This window comes from Eutrigla gurnardus, assembly GCF_963514095.1.
Source record: "Eutrigla gurnardus genome assembly, chromosome: 2".
In the NCBI taxonomy this organism is placed as follows: Eukaryota; Metazoa; Chordata; class Actinopteri; order Perciformes; family Triglidae; genus Eutrigla; species Eutrigla gurnardus.
Genome location: NC_139916.1, coordinates 20,742,302 through 20,764,360, shown reverse-complemented (window position 1 = coordinate 20,764,360; position 22,059 = coordinate 20,742,302). Strand labels below are relative to the sequence as shown.

At 42.7% G+C, this 22,059-nt stretch overlaps 1 protein-coding gene across 1 annotated transcript in view; it reads left to right on the top strand.

Annotated features, from left to right (window-relative positions):
* Positions 1-1,086: 1,086 nt before the first annotated feature.
* The window catches only part of bsnb (bassoon (presynaptic cytomatrix protein) b), a 60,380-nt gene continuing 39,407 nt past the window's right edge, over positions 1,087-22,059 (top strand). The window contains exons 1-3 of the mRNA XM_084021030.1: positions 1,087-1,419; positions 7,753-8,143; positions 20,001-21,149. Coding sequence (XP_083877156.1) covers positions 1,241-1,419; positions 7,753-8,143; positions 20,001-21,149 — 1,719 coding nt within the window. The 5' untranslated portion in view covers positions 1,087-1,240. The remainder of the gene's footprint in view (positions 1,420-7,752; positions 8,144-20,000; positions 21,150-22,059) is intronic.

Here is a 22,059-nt window from a genome sequence, read left to right as displayed (position 1 = left end):
ACAGTTTGGGGATGACCCCTTCCTGTTCCAACATGACCAGTGGACAAAGCAAGGTCCATAAAGACATGGATGAGAGAGTTTGGTGTGGATGAACTTGACTGGCCTGCACTGCGTCCTGATCTCAACCCGATAGAACACCTTTGGGATGAATTAGAGTGGAGACTGAGAGCCAGGCCTTCCCGTTCAACATCAGTGTGTGAACTCATAAATATGCTTCTGGAAGAATGGTCAAGAATTCCCATAAACACACTCCTAAACCTTGTGGAAAGCCTTCCAGAAGAGTTGAAGCTGTTATAGCTGTAAAGAGTGGACCGATGTCATATTAAACCCTCTGGATTCATGATGGGATGTCACTTAAGTTCATATGCGAGTCAAGGCAAGTGAGCGAATACTTTTGGCAATATAGTGTCCGTGGATTTAAGATCATCAGATCTGGAATGAGCAGTTGTTTTCATTTTTAATGAATTCGTGTTCAGTTGATTTGTCATTTGGTTCAAAATGGCTACAATTTCTAGAATCACCTATATCTGCTTGTTAAAAAAAACACAAAAGTATTTAGTTTAGTATACAAAAGACAAAGAAAACCAGCAATGTATATCCAAAAGCTGGAACCAATTGTATTCCCCTCTTTGCTTAAATGACAATGAAATTATTATCCTTATTCAATAATATTCAAATAATAATATTCAAAATAGTTGCTGATCAATTATCAAATTGGTTAATCAGCTAATAGTTTCAACTAGAATTGTGTGGTTAATGGTGAGTATGCCCAAATAATTTGTAGTCTACTGTTGAACTCATGTGGCCTCAGGAACAAAAAAACAAACAAACAAAATACGGACAGATATGATAAAGAGTTGTCACATTTCAAACATGCAGCTATATATTGATGTGTGATGTTTCGGGTCATTTAGGTTCAAAAAGGGGGCGTAGACGTGGATTGAATCCGGGAGCTCCAAGTGCTCTCTAGTCATGTGCCCTCAACTGCTCAGAGGTGTTTGCGTGGTGACTTGAGATAACCGAGCGTCGTGAGCGCGCACGTACGAGCCACTTAAGTTCCCACCCATTGCGTCAGCGCGCTCCCTCACCCTCCCCGTCTGCGCGCGTGCTCCGTGCGGGATGCTGAATTGTAGGTGATGATGGCGGAAGGGGAGCAACGCTGAGTTTCATCTGAGTTTTTACCACAGCGGTAGAGCCGTCTACAACATCGTTTCTCTCCGTCGAGACCTATCCCGAGGCGATGGGGAACGAGGCCAGTATGGAAGGGGAGGGACAGGCGGGACAGCCCGGCCCCGCCGTCCCTGCAGCAGGGGCTCCGTCTTCCATTTCAGCACCACCGGACGCTGGACAGCTCATCAAGCCGAGCAATGGAGCGCCTGTCGGAGGAAGTGGGGCTGGACCCGGGCCGGGGATTAACAGGTAGCCGCGATAGCTAGGACTCCTCTCCGCCGAACTGTGTGGAGAAATCAGGGAGGGCTACACGGCGGCGCGGCGTGTTGAGCTACGGTGTATCCGTACGATGTGGAGCGTAGATCGGCTATAGGATCAAGCGACTGCGCGGAGATAGACTTGAATGGGTGCTTAATTATTTATTTCAATATCCTTGTCAACACAATTCACCACCCCGTTTGAGACCCATTCCTTGTTTTTTGGCAGCCACATTCTATTACTCAACGTAAATCTGAGGCGAAGTCCAATCTAATATGCAACGCTTTCGGCGTAGAATCAATAATAAGTAAATATAGCTTTCAGACGTTTCAATAGGAATTTCTACGCCCGTTTTCACGGTTCCTGTCCTCGGGCATCAGCGGCTAAGTAAGATGAATGAATGAGCGACATTTTTCCTCCTCAGTGCCAAGTAAATATGTATACTTCAGAACGGGTCTCACGAATATTAATGCCCCCCCCCCACCACCATAGCTCCAGGTGATAAATAAATTAGAAATGTAAATGATGCAAACTGCAATGGACCTCTCGTTGAATGGCTTCCATTACACGTTGATTTCCCGAACATGCCTCCACATGAAAACCAGTGAATACAAAGTATTTCTGGTAAATCACCTGATGACGAGCAGCGATGTGTAGGGTGACAATGTTACCACCAGACAGCGTCATTGTGAGCACAGGAGCGGAACCCATGTATGCCATATAACTGCCTCACTCATCAGATCTCCAACTAAATCAATATGCAGCTAGTGGAAATTGTTTTCCACCACCATACCACTGCACAGCATATAAAGGGGTAATTTCTTCTGGAAGACTGGTGTTGCATCTCTTCTAAAAAAAAAAAAAAAAAAAAAAAATCCAGACACTGAGCCCAGACACATTAACAGTAAAGGTAGCCTTACATAACAATATTTCCATTTTTGTGGTGTTTACATATGACGCCTCCATTGTTGTGGTTAAAACAAGCCAAATATAATCAGATAAAATATGATCCTTTTCCAAAATCCAGTCCAGATTATTAGCGTTTGATCACAGGTGCCTGTAGGCCTAGTCTGAATGTGGGTGTGGGGGAGGGATTATCCTTCCAACAAGATCTGATATTGCCTTAATTACACAGTTCAACAGTCCTGAATAGGCACATGCGGAGGCACAACTGCATCTTGGATTTGCCACACCTGCTTACAGTCTCTCTGTTCTTACCATTCTAGCCTGCCATCCAAGAAGATGTATATATTTATTCATTTTGTTCAAGGCTAAAACTCAAGCTGGTTCTGTCTTTCCTGATTTGTGTCATTACACAAATGAGGTATAATATGGAGTTGCAGACGTGCTCTGCCACTGTAACCAGAATATTGTATAGGCCTGTCTGACTTTATTAATGTTCAGTCGGTTTCTATTTGGAAAACACACTCGCTGTCCATCCGGTATATTCACTGCGGGGCAGGTTTAGAGGCTGCTATGTAACCTCATGATTCTTTCATAGCTTGATTTCTCTCTGGTATCCACGGCGATGTGTCTCATAATGTGACGGCGAGTGCTGAGAGACTGGCAGACATGGTGCGAGAGAATATATCATATGGCTGATTAAAATGATTTTCTTTAGATCAGGGCCCCCACATTCAGTGTGAATCATCCCTTATAACACTCTTCCACAAAGAACTTGTGAGAGTGTCAGAAACAATGAGACAGTGGCTGTGTGGAGACTGTAGATAGGAGACTTTCATCTTAATTAAAATGAGTTGCAGCACTTTATGAATTTGCCTATTCGTTTTCGACGTACTATGACACGCACACACACACACACACACACACACACACACACACACACACAAACACACACACACACACACACACACACACACACACACACACACACACACACACACACGTATAGGCACTTTTTTTTACCAAGTGCACAGTCATCCTATCTGCTGACCATCACTGACAATCATTCACAATTGTAAAGAATACTCCCTTGTTTTGAAGGATATTTCTTATGTTTACAACAAAGGGCTCAGTGTGCTGCTGCTGTATCATCTCGTTGTTTTCTGTCTCGCAACCAAATTAGTGAAGAGCTGTACTTGTTCCATCATGTAATTGCATATGCTATAAAGTGCTGACAGCTACTTGAATCAGACCTTTCAAACAATGTAAATCATTAAGTAACGCAAATCAATATAAATCAAAACTCCATTACAAACATGAACAAAGCTACATTCATAAAACTCATGAACATGATGGATACAGTCATGTTCCTCTAAGACAGTGTGCAAACATTCTGCCCTCATAATTAATTTACCTTGAGCAATGAAAGCACCACTATGTGGCCTACACATACCAAATGGTTATCACAACTCCAACAAATAATGCAAAAGCAGTTCTTATTATTTATGACATCATAACAGCCGTAGGATACAGAAAATGGATGGCTATGAGTCATTGGCGGCGTAGCATTGTTGTCCCAACATTGGCATTATTCTTTAATGTAAACGCCTGTGAATTATTTTGTGATCATGCAATCGGTCGCATGTGTGCATCCTTGAGTGAGTGAGAGGGTGAGTGAGTGAGTGAGTGAGTGAGTGAGTGAGTGAGTGAGTGAGTGAGTGAGTGAGTGAGTGTGCACCTCTCTGTCTGTCCACGGTTAATCTCGCATTCTGCTGCAGCAAATTGCATAATATGTTTTGGGTTGCCAGTTATGGCTGCATGCTCAAGGACCTCATGGTTGTGGTGACTCACTCCCAATACCTGTTTTATACGACCATTGCCTGCCTGCTGACTCCTCACTCACCACTCTTAACTGGCCCTGGCTGGTGCTGGTGATAACACAGCTGAGTGCATCTCAGACTCTCTGGCCACAGTGAGGGATAACAGTTTGAGGTGTGTTTGGCTAACAGCTAACAGAGTGGATGGTTAACAGTCATATGGCTAGCAGCTAATGGAACACACGCTGACGCAAACCTCTCAGCCGTTGCTCTGCGGCTCACTTTTTTTCATTTTGTATATTGTGTTTGTAGGCTAATGGAACTAGCATTACACACACTGCTGTGCCTCGCCACAACTCAGCCACCAATAAGTGGGCAGACAGCTTGATGAATTTAATTTTGTCTTTGGCAAGATTGTATGAAGTGTATTATAGACAACTTCGAGCTGTTTTATTGCATAGAGGCACTTGTTTTTTGTTTGTATGAAGTGTGTTTTATGATGCCGCACAGGCCATTGGTGTCTGGATGGGGGAGTGGGCTGCTTCGCCAATTGCAGGTTATTCCTTCAATCACACAATACAACAGTGTCTAGTGCAGACACACCTGGCAGAGATCTGCACTCTACTGAGTGCACCTTTGTAGTTGTTTTCTGTTCTTGATATATGCATAGTAGTCAGTGGACACTGTGTGTCACAGTGACTTTCAATGCTCAACATAATAATGGATATGCTCGTATTAAATGTGTGTATATTAAATGTTGGACTAGTGCGACACACTTCTCAGTAGGTTGCATTATCATCCACTGCGTATTCCATCTTAAATATACTGGGACTAAACTATCTGAAGCTGAGCTCAACTTCCATCTGTGTAATTTGGCAGAACAGACACTGTGGTTGGTGAGCGACCAGCAGACACGTTGGTGCACCAAACCCCAGTTTGTGCCTGTCATTAATTGAGAGACACAGAGCAAAGCAAAAATATTTTTCCGTAAATCTTTAAAATATACCCAAAAGATTGTATAACACCAAGCATTGTTCTCAATGTATTTCCAGAATCCTCAAACACTCTTTTAACCATCTGGATTTAAATGATTTAAAGGAGCCCTGCTCCTGCATATACACTCGAACAACATGATGGGGACTATATTGTCTCTCCCTCTTCCATTTGTCAGCTGCTCATCAATAATTTTTTGGGGGCTTGCCAAACTCGCAATACTAAATGATGAAACGATGGAAATAAGAAGTGCCATGGCCTATAAGACTGCTATCTGCCTTTGTCAGAGACTGTCAGAGTTAGTTCAGTGAATAGTGTAACACTCATGACTTGGGTCACAGCGTTTTGGCTAATTGAAAGAATAATAATTACATTTCTTTTCATGATGTGTGGATGCAGTACAAAGTAACGGTTTGCTGCTAACAAAGTCAACCAAAAACTGCTTCTTTCAAAGGATGCACTTGTCCTCATTAGCTTCAGGAATGTCTTGACTGTCCTCTTTAACCCCACTAATTGGAGCTGAGAAAAGGCACTTTAACACATTAAACCTCACGACTCAACAGCAGCCACAGCATGACAAAACTAAATCAACCTTGAATCTGCTATTGTAAAGTTGAAAGTATTTACCTGGGAAAACAAATCATTACCTTTTTCCATCTTACTTTGAAATGCGAGAGTGAAGAGCTTGTATTTGTCTTTAGTTTATGCTCCACATTATGCCTTTAATGTGCACTTGGCCATCACAAACAAATTATGCATTCACACAAGTCTTATCTATCCACAATCCCTTTGGTCTGACCTTTAGATATAACTAAATGGATGGCATGAGATAGGTTTCACTCAGAGGCCTGCGGTTTCATGTCTAATGGACAGAGGAATAAATCAATGAGAAACATATAGAATCTCCATACTGATACAGATATACTGTGTCAGGCTAAAATTAAGTATCTCACTTTCTCCTGCTCCAAGGAATGTATATGACAAGTCAGATGTCAGGGTGAGGTAATGTTTTTATTAGGGATTTGTACATAATTTATTTGTAAAGTGACCAGATGTTAATTGTTCAGTAAACCCTTTCAGAGTAATGTAATGAGTCGGCACTTTGTACCAGCCAATACTTTGATTAATGTTCTCAGAATTGGTATCGTCAGCTATACAACGTGGTATTGGTGCAACGCTTCTGGAGGATACCAGAGAAATGGGCAAACACACACTTGTCTGCTGAGCTGCTATTGATCCTACATTTGTTTTGATGTGTTCATTATTCTGTGTTTCCAATTGAGAGTGAATTTGAACATTACATTTTGAAGTCGGTGACTCCAAAACCCGAGAGGCACTGATGCTTGCATACATTAGTGGTCCGGAAAACATCGGGTATTTTGCAAAATAATGACTTTCTGTTGTCCCATGTTTAAGCTCTTCATATATTTTCTTTAATAACTCAGTCGTTTGTACATTCATTTGTGTGAGGGAGACTCTTAAATGTATACATACTCTGTTTGGAGACACTTTTGATACTGAAATATTGATTAGTTTGTCCTGGCTTGTTGGGTCTCACCTGTCCTGTCTGACGGTGCTATAATATCTAAAGAAATCTTTATTTGAAAAGCTGTCTTTCAATGTATACAATTTTTCTTCTCACTAAGCCATGCCCGAGGCTTTGCATTTATCACAAGAGACTCCACATGGAGATCTTTGCCATTCAAATGATGCTGATGGGTAATTGCCTTCTATCTTGTGAGGACACTGGGAGGATTTGGACTTCAGTTATCCACTCCGTGGTCGGTAGCTTTAACAATATTGTCAAAATCCCAGTTCGGCCGTGAACAGAATGAAAGCAGTGGTGAGCACAGGACTGGGTTCAATTTCAAATGCAAAATTCCTGTGCAGGTTTTTCTCACTCACTACTCACGACGGCAATCACAGTACTCCTGTGGAGAGTAGAACAAGGTTAGAGATGTGCAGGAGCTCAATTCATTGGCTGTGACTCATAATTGCTAACGTACTCTATTTTAATTCCTTTATTCCTCCCTTTATTGCCCAAATTCTCTCACTTTGGATGAAGAGCTTCTGCTGAGAGTCTTTGAAGATGACGGGCATGACAAAAAAAGGTCTAAGTTGTTTTGACAGTGGAAATCCTCCGTTCGTATTTAACTATTGGCACAAATGCCTGAGGGCCGGAATGAGCAAGAAAACCAAAAAGTTTACAATGCTGTTGTCTGATACGCCACATTTGTTCCAGCCTAAACTTGTCACTGAGGCCAGAACAGAAGCGCTTCAAAGAGCGAAAACAAGCCACAAGGAGCACTTCACAGAAACGGATAGAGGCAGTATAAAATATTCAGCATATGCCTCTCTGTTGGCCAAGGTTTTGAGTAGTCTGATATCACACTATGAACAACAATACATTATTTGTAATGGTATGTGGAGCTTGTGCATCTCATTCCAAAATATACCACTGAAGATGAAATATGATTATTGAAATTAAGTAGAGATTGCTGGTATAAAACCTGTTTGTGACAAAGTGTTTCTGTTGGGAGTTGAACTCAGTAAAGATAATTCTGTTACCAATCCTAATCCACTTTTGTGTTCTCTTTATCAACTCTATCAGACCACCTCCATCAGACCCGGGGCCTAAAGCAGGAGTCCAGAGTGGTCACGGGACAGGGGACAGGTTGGCCTCCCACGACACCCCTCAGCATGCCGCACCTCAAGGAGAACAGGGCCAGGGTCATGTGGCCAGGAAGAGTCTGCACGTGGATGTGGGCAGCTGCAGGACTGGGAGGTCCCCCTCCGTGTCCCCGGACCGAGGCAGTGTCCCCACCTCCCCTTACTCTGTGCCACAAATTGCACCCATGCCCAGCAGCAAACTGTGCCCTGTCTGCAAAACCACCGACCTGATGGGCCCTGGGGACGACAAGCCGAACTTCAACACCTGCACACAGTGCTGCTCCATGGTGTGCACCCAGTGTGGCTTCAACCCCAACCCTCACCTCACAGAAGTAAGCAGTGCACTCACAAGGATCATACCAGTGTTGTACTTTTTTTTTTTCAGATAGGGACATTTTAAATGTTTTCTAAAGTAGTTTGACCAACCAACCAACCTTATACATATACTAGTATACATGGGAAGTCACAGTGTCACCCTTCACCGAATTACAAATACAGTCACCGTCCGCCATGGGGGGAAAAAACATCTCAAACACAAAAAGGTAAAAAAACAGAAAAAGCTGTAGTACAATCGACTGCACAAACAGATTGAGAATAAATCCATGCATGACGGTATTATAGACTGCCTGAAGGCTAAAGAGAAAAGAAGCAGGGGGTGGCTGTGTGACGTCGACTTACCAAGCACATGGTTTTCTGAATGAAATGCGTAATAAAACCAAATATTTTACAAATGCGTCCAGGATATTCTTCAAAGTCCTTGTAATTGTGATCAAGCTGACAAATCCTTCTTTAGAACAGGATCAAGCGTCTTTATGCCTTCAGCTCTTTATTTAGTGTAATATTGTTTCCACAATGTGGAGATCCGTCGTATGCGCATTTGGACTGTCTGGCACGTTGTACAATCGCTGTTAAATTCTTGCAGTTTTTTTAATTTTTAATTTGCTTCCTCCCAACTGAATAACAGCTCGATCTATTAATAGCATCCATAAGTGCATAATATTATATATATATATATATATATATATACTGCAGCATCTTCACACAGCATCTCAACAGAGTACAAAGTCTCTTCCAGCGAGTGTACATTTAGAAATGTTGATCAAAGTGGGTCAGGTGCTTCATTTGGATTCAATTCGTCCTGCGGTAATTATTTCCCGTTGACGTCTCTGAGTAATGTCGTCGATGGGTATTGTTGTCAAGTTGGCTGTGACTGGCCTGCAGGCCTGGAAAGCATCAACTGAAACTGAGCGAGGATGTGAATTAGTCACGCGGCTGATTGAGAGCTGTGAACTTCCTGCATGGAGCCATTGTTTGCCTTGATTGATGCAATGTTTAATGATCTGGTGGGCTCATGATCTCGCACCGAAAACCCGGTTATCACACATTTCTGTAACATTTTGGTCACTTCCTATTAGCTGCAATGAATCGTAGTGTTCTTTATAGCTGATGTTCATCGCAAATGCACACACCACTTGAACAATGCTCTATCCGTCCTTTCTGACAGGCCTTAGTGAGCATTCAAATCATGCCCTCAAGCCTCCCCCAAACTTTTCATAACATCACTGAATGCAGCGCGAATCCTCTCCCCATCATTCACAATCATTCATGTGCATCTAAACAATCATCATTGTTAACAGGTAGCTGAGAAAGCCTAATGCCTTCATCCGAAAATAAATCACTTGCCTAATTTGAATTAGTCTATGCTTCGCTGTGACTGTGAGTCAAGTGTGGCTGTGTCATCTGTCAGAAAGTTTCACGTCAACTCCAGTGAGTCATGTTGCAAATTGCAGCCAAGATGCAATGTCAGTTAAGCTGGCCTACAGGCTATTAGAGCAACTGTAGGCTGAATAAATACTAGGATTCAGGGAGTGAATGTTTTTTTATTTTTTTTTATGTAGATGTGGACATGCAAATCTTGTATAAACGCTTGCACGAGCGTGAATTTGTGTGTTTAAGAAGAATTCCAAATTCTATTATGACAGGAGGAAGTCGTTGGTGATGGAAAAGGACGAGAAGGACTAGAAATAAATGTGTGGACCAAAGTGGAGACATGACAGTGAAGAACAGATCATGGCAGGGAAGGAAGGAGAGCATGGCAGTAAAGAGAACCGCAGTGGTGGATGTTATGGGTATCTCTCAGCTCAGCCTTGGTGAGCTTGTCAGATGCTGACAAGGAGAGAGACTCTGAGGGAAAGCGCTCAGCCTCTGGAGACCTGGAGATTTACCCCTCTAACCTATTTAGGATGGATTGGGCTTTTGCCTCACTGCAGCAGATCTAACACGGCCTTATCACTCCTCGGCAAAACTGATGATGGTCACGTTGTTGCCAATCAAGGTGCCAATAACGTTGAAGACGATAATGGCTGGAATCACGATTACAATGATGGCGAGGACAGACCCGGGGAAAAGGTTGTGAATCGTTCCTTCTAAGCAGAAGCAGATATTGTTATACTTATGATGATGTGGAGGCAGTCTTTCGGGATTTTCTAGGATTATACATGTTTTTGTTTGTATATCTGGTGTTTTACAGAAGAATCACCTTATATATAAATATATATATATATATATATATATATATATATAAAGCCAATATCTCATTTAATGCAGCTTCAGTATTGTCTCTTGATCACAAAACAAGCTCAGTCTAGCTTCATTTCCCCCTTTGTCAGAGATGCTTCTGTTTACAAATAGTTTACAGACACTGATTGAACTGTGGCGGATTATAGGGATAATATGAAATAAAATCTGTTATTGAAGAGGATTTCCCTTCAAATTACAGAAAGATGGCAGTGCTGATTAAAGTGTTGATAACCGAGGGCGATTCCATATTTGGATATTTTTTAGATTATGCTTATTCTCCACAAAGTCCCAAATGGTATCTCTAGCTTAGTAAAAAATTAGAGCATTTCTTTTCTTTTTTTTTAAGCAAGAAGCCGCCTTATCAGTTGTATTTCTCACGAAGACAATCCCTGTCTTTGTCGGATTGTTTGAGGAATAATAATAATTGTTGAAATATCAGTCGGAGCTGTGTTAAACAACTAGGTGATGTGACTGCAATCTGCAGAGATGTAAACAGCAAGCAACACATGGGTGTTATAAAGTGTGTTGCAGCTCTGTCAGTCAAGCTGAGACGGTGGGTTTTATTTAGAAATGATGGATGAGAAGAGGCGAGCAGTCATACACGTGAGCTTGTATGTATAGTGTGTGCGTGATGCAGACAATGGAGATAAAAAAAAACATTGTGTGAAAAAAATAGTTATGAATATAGTGTTTGATTAAAGACATGATGAAAGTTGGAAAGAGGAAGGCAGACAGAGTGAGAGAATAACAGTCTTAGACAGACTTGGAGACGGAGAATAAGGGAAAGAATAAGAGCTACGAGAGATATTGAAAGTACAATGGACCCCCCACCCCCACCCCCCCTCGACAGTGTTCTCCCACCATCATACAGGAGAACAGCTGCTTTATAATTGGTCCAATTTCTATTTATAGATCCTACCCTCCTTCTGTCTGCAACGATGGCCCGGTCCTGAGAAGCCACAGCGCAAAGAGAGAGAGAGAGAGAGAGAGAGAGAGAGAGAGAGAGAGAGAGAGAGAGAGAGATGTGTGTGACAGCAGGGGGGGTGAGAGAACAGGAGAGAAAAGCATCATCGTAAATACACCAATAGCCAGTATTCATACTAACACTATGCAAAACTACATTGATTTAATAAAAAAATACAAAATATAGAGATGAATCAAAAGACAATAATTCTGGGGCACTTTTCAAATTCAAAACCCTTTTCTGTAGTCAGCGTGGTGCGTTTCTCATCGCCAACCCTCTGGAGACGGATTTGAAATGCTCTTTGTCGTGATGAAGACTTTTCCATACTTTTTGTTTGAAGAGTGCCTCGGAACTGCGTCCTTTTCTTTTAACCAACAATCCCACACGCCGAGGAACAGTTTTAACAAATGCTCCCACACAAAAGACTCTGCGGAGGCGCTCTTTATATCTCCTCCTCCCCGATCAAAATACATCAGGTAGGCAGCCACGGTTGACAGTTGCGCTAGATATATTTAGCAACCAATCCGAGAAGCGTGGCATCTATCTTAACTCCAAAATGGAATATCCTGCATTTAAAAATGTCCACATGCTGATATTTCATTAGTATGCATACATTTTATCCAGAATTGTATTAATATTATGTCATTTAAAGCTGCACTAATCAACCATTTTATATTCACAGTGGCTTATATGATTTGCTCGTTGTGATGAATCCACAAATAATTGTCACCCGACTCAGCGGTTCCCCTCGGCTCCAGCATTTGCGTGTCTTCGTTTGTTGTTTTGGTTTACTTAGACTATGTTACAGACTCGCTGGTGAACATAGTGGAACATTTAACAGCTAAACTGCCAGATATCTCACTCAGGAGTTAGTCGGGGGACTCCAAATGAATACTAATGTTGCTCCGTGTCTGCTGGATTTGTTAAGAGGCAACCGTTTGCTCACACATTCTCCAAGACAAATTCACTCCGCTGCACAAACTGTTGGAGGTGCTGCTTTAAGGTTGTCATTTATAGGTGAATTGAAAACGTTGAGTGCAGTCCGAAACGTTTTACACCTGCACTCTTTTTGCCAGCAGCTGCTATGAGTTCCCTTTTTAGTCAGCCTTCCTCCCTGCACAAATACAGCCATGGGATACAGACCTATCACAAGATACCCTTCAGTTTCTCAGATGGAGACAAGGGTGCTTTAGTTGATTTTGACTTTAATGTTGCCCAGGTTTTCATCCCAAGGCCATACATTGATTTTCTCAAACTGCTACAGTAACACAAACCCGGGAGAACAAGCTGTCCACAGTGGCAAAAGTAAACATTCTTTTATTTTTTCAAAGTGTTCTTGAAGGCAACTTCGTTGTTTTTGAGTGTCTGAGTTACTTGGTTCAACTCAGTTGTTTTATAGCATTGGCATTGTTTATAAAAGTGACCACATTCTTAGAGAAAGCCTATAAATAATAAGTGAGAAATAAATAACGATAAATAGAAATTAAAACGATGCGGCCCAATCGTTGAAAGATAAGTCCATTATACCTTGAGGGAGCCAAAGCCTTGCTCTTAATCCCCTCAAATAAATTAAAATATTTACCATCAGACATCTCTAATCCAGCTCTTACGTTGTTGGCATTCAGAGCTGGCAAAGTGGAAGAAAATAAAGTTACATTTTAGTGAAGAATGACACGGTTGCTCTACAGCATGTGATGAATTCAGAGAATCAGGACGTCATTTATCAAGTTTTTACCCTCACAAATAGTACCCATGATTTATATTCGAAAAGTGTCAGTTTCTTTGGGGTCGAGGTGTCTGTCTGTCTTCTGGCTGGAAAATGTTGAAAGAATGAATAAGTGAAAAAATATATTCTGAATGTTTGATGGTTTCGTTTTTGAGTCCAACTGCTAGTCCACCAACAAGACATAGTAGTCGGCCTGCCTGTGTGCGTCATGTGCTGAGTTAGCAACTGATCTTGTGCCACTTCAGGAAAAAATGATTTCCCCTATGACACATATGATACAATATATACAGCATATATTAAATGTGCTAGATTGTTATTGTATTGATGCAACAGAAATATGTTAGAGTTTAGATGAAACAGTTTGGTCCTCTAAATTCTGACAGCCTGCACATATTGTCAATTATTCTTAGATGAAACCAATTACTTATTATTTATTACAGCATGTGTTTTCACAAACACTTTGTAATGACTGTAAACAGAAGGTCTCACTGAACATGTACAGGGTTTCTAACTGACAGAATAAAATAGAGAAAATGTTAGTGTTTTGGTGGCAATGTTTCAGAGTGCACCAGGCTGTGACCACAGACCAGGTTTTAAGTGGACAAACACTATGAACTGGGTCAGGAATCCAGCTGAGACACTACATGCTGAATTTTGCATATACCAAAATATTTTGCAATGAGAACTGCCAGAGACTAAATCTGGGACACTGGGTTGATTATTACCCCGTAACTTGCTGCATTTAAAGTCCCTACAGTCATTTGGGCTGTGCTCTCTTGCAGGGAATAATAGGAGCCATCACATCTCGCCAATACCTTTGAATTTACATGGTACAACTGTGTCGCTTCGGTCCATTTCCCTCACCTTGCTATTGTAATAGAAAAAGACTGGACAAACTCATTGAAAGCAACACGGTGACGATATGGTGATTTGTTATCTCGTATGCATCTCACAAGTTGACCGAACTAAAAATAGCACACATTATTTGTGTATCAGCTCAGCTGAATCATTAGTGCTGGTAAGATATATTGAGGTGATTTGTTTGCGTCTTTTTTATTCTGTCAGTGCTTCAGGTGGGGAGTTCGTTTTCTGCAACGTGTAGAAAGTCGAGTATAGCATTCAAGGCTTGTTTTGAGTCAAACATGCTTATTTCTTAGCGCTCACTTTTTAGGCTTCCAACCGTCTTAAAAATTCTACTATAATTAGGACCGAACTAAACAACATTGTCTTTTGTTATTGTTTCATTTGCTTTCCCTTCAAGTTATCACATATTTGAAGAAAAACACAATCTAATTCAAAACTACCTTCATCTCTTATACGTCTCTCTGAAGTTTCTGAATTAATTTTTTGTTATTAAGACGGTGTCACGAAGGCATTATTCTGGTAATATTAATAATTGGTGGTGGTGTGTATTGCCACTTTGTTGTCTATTATCCATGCACGGATTAGTATTATTATAGTTAATATTATTTCCATCTGTAATATCAAGATATAAAGTCTCTCTGTACTAATTTGCAGCGTTCTCAGTAACCCGTGGCTCCCTGCTGTGCCTGACACTGCAAAGAAACCAAAAACAGCGTGAAGAGAAATTTAACAGTGTTTTTCCAGCAACCATCCCATGCTTTCTACTCATTCTGCTCTCTTTTTATGAATGCCGTCCCCTGCTTGGCAGTGTTTAGGAGTAAAATTGATGTGTTTCATTGAGATTGTACTTCTGTGGTTTGTAGCACTGACTAGTTGAGCAGCGGCAGAAAGAAACAAATTGAAATCTCTCTTCCTCTGGGAGGAGGAGGGAGGGCGATGGGGGTTGGGGGAGTGGGGGGTTGGGAGGAATTTCAATGTCTTTTGGCCCAATTTGCAGAGAATTGATAAACCACTGCATTCAAAGCATGCTGATCCCCAAACTGCAGTGCTCAGCTGCTGTGCGGACTGCATGGTGATACCGCATTGTGATCTCTGAGACTGAGCTTCTTCCTTTGTCTGCACTCTTGTCTGGTTGAAGTTTGATTCGGTCCCGGAGCATGTTTTTTACCCAGCTTTCCTGGGGGATGATGGAGTGCATGGTGTCTCACTCCTGTCAACAAACTGGAGAAGAGAAAGTGGGTAACTCTGTGCACCTGTGTGATGTACGCAGTGTTAGATCTTCTAACCTGTGTGATGCAAAGTTCCCTTCTACCGCTCTCCTCAGCTGTCATTGTCTTCTTCCACTCTTCACGCCAGTGGCGGCGCCAGGGAGGAGCTAGGTGGTGCTGTAGCTCCCCCTGTAATAGCCATAGCACCCGCCCAGCACCCCCAAGAAATGTCTGTAATTTTTTTATATATTTATATTTTAATGTCATGTTTGAATAGTCTTTTTCATTTACATATATGCTTATAGTATATAATGTAATGCCCCGAAATTCAAAGCACCTTCTCCTAAGTGTTGAGCATTCCCATAGCACCTGGAACAGAAAATCTCTGGAGCCGCCACTGCTTCACGCTCATAGTTATGGGATTATTCTGTAGTCACGCAGATGTTGTTCAGGTCAGGGTTGTAAAAATACTCAAATACTTACTACTATTACATGGTAACACTTTTGCCACACCATGTAAAATCAGGATGGGAATTTGCTATCAGTTACACTTATTGACAAGGCTTTTATTAAAATACACGGAGTAACTCGACAACATCTGAGTTATTGCTGAGTTAACTCCGATATTTTCAATTATGATCAGTTAAAATAACACACAATGCAGATTTCTCTTTAAAAACTAAAACTCTGTAAATAGTTAGCTCAATATTTGGGTTTGGACTATTGGTTAAACAAAAGAAGTTGAAGAAAGATTTTAGGACATAGTGATTGGAATTAATTACGTTTAATTAATCAATTAAGATAATAATCTTCAAATGAATCAGTAATTAAAAAGAATTGTTAGTTGGAGCGATGGTTGATATGATGAGTATGAGTATCAGACCTTACCCAAATCAGCATCCAATTCAACATGTACATGTGTGTGTGTGTGTTGCTGGATGGTTCACTCTCATGATTTGATCCATATCCAAGTCTCTGTGGGCCCCTGCTGCTAAAAGGTTCTATTTATGGCAGCAAGTCGTTCCTCATGAAGCCACGTTGCTTCAACATCCTGTTGGCAGACGCTGAGTTCTTGCAGAAATGTGGGCTCTGGTCCCAGCTTATGACCTTTGACGTGCATCACACCTTTGTAAACACACACACACACACACACACACACACACACACACACACACACACACACACACACACACACACACACACACACACACACACACACACACACACACACACATCCTCACAAACACACTCATTTAGCAAGCTACAGCAGGAATTGGATGAATGTATGAAAGCAAAGCAGGATGAGAGCAATCAAAAATGTATAGAGTACTTGAGAGGGAGACAGGGATGGAGGAAGAGAGTTGGAGGGAGTGGTGTGATGCGTGAGATGCAGATAAGAAGGAAGAAATAAAGACGGGTGAAGGAGAACAAGATGGAGGGTTGCAGCGAAGGAGGGCCGGAGTGTGCAGCATTCGTGCGTTTTGCTGATACGGATCAGATTTCATAAAGATCCACATGATTGCCTCATAACAAGGGGGAGGCAGAGAGGGATGAGATGGATAGACGCGGCGGAGGCAAGCAGAGACATGATGGAATTGATAAATAGCTGCTTGCCCTCCCCGCAACTGCTTTCTTTGTTTTTCTGTTTTGTTTCCCTTGTAATGAACTTAATATGATTATCTTAACTGTAATTTGAAAAGAAAAAAAAAAAACAGGGACAATAATGATGGAAAGAGGAGTTCCCACTTGTGAGTCTCTGATTGGAGGAAGAGTCCAGTGTTGGATAGTGTTGTGTTGCTCCAGCTCTGGCTTGTTTTACTGTCCACATTACTCCGACTGTCCCCAGGGTTCACCTCTGCTCTCAGCTTCTCGGCTTCCCTGACTGAAAACCGGGGCCTCATCACTCCTCCTTCTGAGGATTGGCAGGAAGCCATGCAGAGTAAGAGGCAACTGAGCCAGAGCGTTGCTCTTTCTGCACTGACTTACTGAATGACTGCCTTAGAGAATGACAGGAAAGAGATAGAAATACTGCGAGGCAGGTGGAGTGGTTGCTAACCATTTTAAAACAGTCAAGAGTGTAATTTTGAATGAAAAGCTGCAGGACAGATCAGGCTAGGACAGGGGTAGTGGCCATGTCAGGGAGAAAGTTTTGCTTGTTTCTGACCTGGGATGTCTGTTTGGTTGGACCGGGTGATGGATGGGCCTCCGCTGAGGAAGGGCCTGTATGTGGGGTGCATGCTGAGACGGAGCATCAGGTTAACGGTCTGCTTTGGTTGCGTGAGAAGGAGACTGACTGGTGACTGGTTACTGTACTGACTATACCAATGTGGTTTGACGTTTGCGCTATTGTATCTATTGACAATGTCGGGGTATACTGAACACACCAAGAACACTCTTTCTGTCACTTCATCAAGAACGTGTACCACTGGAGAGCAACAAAAGTAGCCTGGCTCCAGACCTCTGAATCATTGCTAACATTGTGATGTTCCAAGTAAATCAAATGGCGAATAATAATAAGGATACACCGGGACATATATTGGATATTGGGCTGACTCTGACTCAAATAGCTTTTAGGATCATATTTTGCACATGAGGTGTGGGATTGGTCATAGTCCTGCACAGACTATGTGTCTGAGTTTTGTTGTTTGTGAGCTTGTTTATGAATCAATCCGCCGTGGCCACAGGCTTGCAGAGAAATTCGATTCCACAACAGAAGGGAAGAGGTTTTGCTGAGTGTTCAGCTCCCAGAGTACTAAAAAACTCTCTAAAAAGTCTTCATGAATCCACTTTTAGGAGTACTCCCTAAAAGTGGATTCATGAAGATTTTTTAGACGTTAAAAAGAAAATAATCCGGTGTCCAGGCCTCCCCAGGCCTCCCCCCTCGCCCCATTGAGCACTAGACCTTCAACCCAGCCCCGACCCTCGCACAACCTTTCTCTGACTGCATTTATAATGCATTAAGGCATTATGTAATGACTACGGTACCAAGACTGCTACAATAGTGTGGCAGCTGTCAAAGCACCAGGATGCCAATTACCATGTGTGGCTATGCGCCATCAGAAGAGCCTCTTTCTGACTTTGACCTTCTTATGTGCCGAGATGGAGCAGGAGACAGAAGAAGCGAAGACATAAAGGGAAAGACAACAGCAGGAGGATTTTAATGAGAAAGGGAACATGTTGTGTAATGAGTGGGAATGTAAAAGAAAGCGAAAACGGAAAAGAAGCACGGAAGCGATTTGAGGGAAAATACTAAATCAGGGTCAGTCGTGATTTATTGAAGAAGTCCAGAATTCCCCCATCTGTCACATTCATTTCCTAGACATTTGTTTATGGGTAAATTATGTTTACCAGTAATTGTCCATGCAGGGACACAGTGATATATCCATCCTTCACAATTATTCAATTAGTCGTTAATTTTCATTTCATTCAATCATTTTCCATACACACCCACAAGCAATTTAGAGCAATTTAGTTCATGTTACTTGAATTGCTTTAGACAGTGAGAAGAAAGTGGAGCATCACTAGAAGCCCAGGGGGATGCAGGGAGACGATGCAAACAACCAAGTTACAGTATCCTTTTTAAACATATCTCAATCTATTTCAATAATTCTCCTTTTTTAATGCCTCCATGCCGGAATTATGTTTTTAAGTTTTTCGGCCCATCTGCATATTCTTGCTAACACCATTACTCAGGAGGGCCTGCAGGGAATTTCATCATTTTCATCATGTCCACCTGGACTCAAAAGTCAAGATCACTGTGACTTCAGGTCTGACCAGTTCTCACAAATGTTATATCTCACACAATCACAATCATTCTGCACAATCGTCCTCCTGGACTCAAGGATGAGCTGATAAGAATTTGGTGGTCAGAGGTCACTGTGACCTTGCAAAAAGAAATTGGGGGCTATTACTCCAGAATTCATTGGCTAATTCCTCCAATTCCAAATGTCTACTAGGATAAAATGATGAAGTGACATTTTGGACAAACATGGGTGGAAACTACAACATGACGGGTCAAATGAATAGTTTGCAATAGTTTGAAAACATTTGCTTTCTTGCTAAGAGTTAGATTAATTCTTGTGTCTGTACAGTAGATATGAATCATCAGCACCGGAAGCTTAGTTTAGCAAACAAATTAAAAGCAAGAGAAAACAACTTGCTCCGTGCAAAGGTAACAGAATCTGCTAGTGCCTCTAAAAGTTACCAATTCAAACCATACTAGGCAATACCCCGAAACTGATTTTTTTCGACAGATCAATTATACTTCATGCATGGACCTAAAATATTATATTTGCGTGTTTAATCCAAGCAAAGGGACTTTAGGGCAAAAAAAACAGCTGAGAGAGGTGGGCGATATTCCGAGAAAAAAAGTCTCAAATTTGCTACTTTATAAAGAAAGAAACATCCAGTCAAGCAACTTGTTTACTTCCTCTATGACAAATGAAAGCTACCGCTAGCATTTTAGCCCGACTGCCCAATCAATAAACACCCATAAGATGACAATTTAGACCATATAAATAAAACAATAATAACGATGAACAGCCATCACCCAAAAGACCTTAACAAGGCGTTGTCACACGTTGTGATGTATTAATTAATCAAAAATAAATGCGTATATTCATGGGAAGTTAGCTAGCATATATGCCAGTTATTAGCATTGTTATAGAGTAGCAAATTTGCTATTTTATAAACTCGCAAACTATTTTTCTCTGAATATTACCCACCCTTTTGAGGCTCTTTAGTTTTGCTACAGTGGCCTAATACGCCGTTTGTATAATGAAGTATGAGGACAATAATCTGTAGCTTGCGGTCATTGATCTTTTTTCTTTCTGCTTTTCCTTTCACAGGTTCAGGAGTGGCTTTGTCTGAACTGTCAGATGCAGAGAGCGTTGGGGATGGACATGACCACACCACGATCCAAAAGTCAGCAACAGATACACTCTCCTTCTCATGCAGCCAAACCAGAACTTAAACCTGATGCTTCGACTCAGCCTGCACCCCAGACACAGTCCCCTCCTCAGACACAGCCTCCAGCACAGACCCATCCTCCAGCGCAGGCCCATCCTCAAGGGCAGGCCCACCATCCAGCGCAGGCCCATCCTCCAGCGCAGGCCCATCCTCCAGCGCAGACCCACCATCCAGGGCAGACCCACCATCCAGGTCAGGCCCATCCTCCAGGGCAGGCCCACCATCCAGCGCAGGCCCATCCTCCAGGGCAGGCCCACCATCCAGCGCAGGCCCATCCTCCAGGGCAGGCCCATCCTCCAGCGCAGACCCACCATCCAGGGCAGGCCCATCCTCCAGGGCAGGCCCACCATCCAGCGCAGGCCCATCCTCCAGGGCAAGCCCACCACCCAGTGCAGGCCCATCCTCCAGGGCAGGCCCATCCTCCAGTGCAGGCCCATCTTGCACCTGGAACTACCAAACAGACTGGTCCAGCTGGCCCACGTCAGCAACAAATAAAGCTCCCTCCAGGGGCAGTCGCTCTCCCCGGCATTGCCAAGGCCCCATCCCAGCCGGATCTGTCCTTCAACTCTCCCGCCCACCAACCTCAGCACCACCGCCAGGACCAGACTCGCAGTGCGGGCAGCTCCCCTTCACGGCAGCCCCCACCACCAGAGCAGACTTTTGGAAAGCTGTTTGGCTTTGGTGCTTCTCTTCTCAACCAAGCCAGCACGCTCATATCTGAGACTACTCAACCCCAACAACAGCCCCCTAAAACGGCCCCCAAACCAGGAGGACCTCATGGTCCAGGGCCTGGCACAGGTAAACCCTCAGGACCTCAGCCTGCACAACAGGGACCCCGAGCCCCTGCTCAGCAGCAACAACAGCACGCTCCCCCGGAGCCCTCCCAACCCAAAGCTTGTTGTCCTCTCTGCAAGACAAACCTCAACATCGGCAACTCGGCAGAACCACCCAACTACAACACCTGCACACAATGCCACCACCAAGTGTGCAACATGTGTGGATTCAATCCCACTCCACACATAGTTGAGGTAAGACTCTGATTTGTTTGGCTTTCAGCTTCGTATAACGAAGGGTCAACTAGTCTGCAATGGCTTCCAGACCATAGTTTCGCTAAAGAAAATGATATTTCTGATGTTTCTGTGAAAAATTCTGCATCATAGTGCAGTTGAATGGGTTGTGTTGTTATCCATTCATGACTGTCTGATCGTGGCGTGAATGGCTGCAATTTGCAGAGGATACTTGCACTTCAGGTGTTGGCCAACAATTGTCTCTGTTTGCTCTGGCTCTGACATTCATCATGACCCCATATTTTAGGAATAGTATCGCCCTTCTTCTTAAACATAGATGGATCAACATATTACTATGCAAAGGACTCATACGAAAGACAATTTCTGCACAAGAAAGGTAGATATTTCGATTTTCAAGCAATGCAGCTTGCACACAATGCTTCAAGAGCTTTTTCCATTTTCTCCTGCCTTTCGCTCTCTCTCTCTATCTCTCTCTCTGTTTCTCAGTCAGGACCTGCTCTGTTCTGCTCTGTCAGGACCTTTCATGTAGTTAGCTGAGTGATGTCCAGGCTTTGCCTCACCTCATCAGTGTGCACTCTACCCCTGCGCTGCACAGAAATATATGACCCATCTACAGAAAACAGGGCCTTATCAAGTTCAGTGTAATAGATAATCTCAGTATTGATTGGTCACAGGGTTTAGCTGAGGGTATATTACTTCCTGAAATGCCCGCTGGTCCTCTGTCATGGTGGGAATCCAGTTGGTGAGAGGAGAGAGTTGTGGTGGCTTTCAATGCCAGGCAATAACAGAGTTTAATTATGCAAATCAAGTCCAATTGAATGATAGCAGTAATAACAGGCTTTCTGCAGAGCGCTGGCTTTTTATGTGCAAGCCTTGTCTGCCCAGGCATCTGGTTGTCACAGGCACTAGC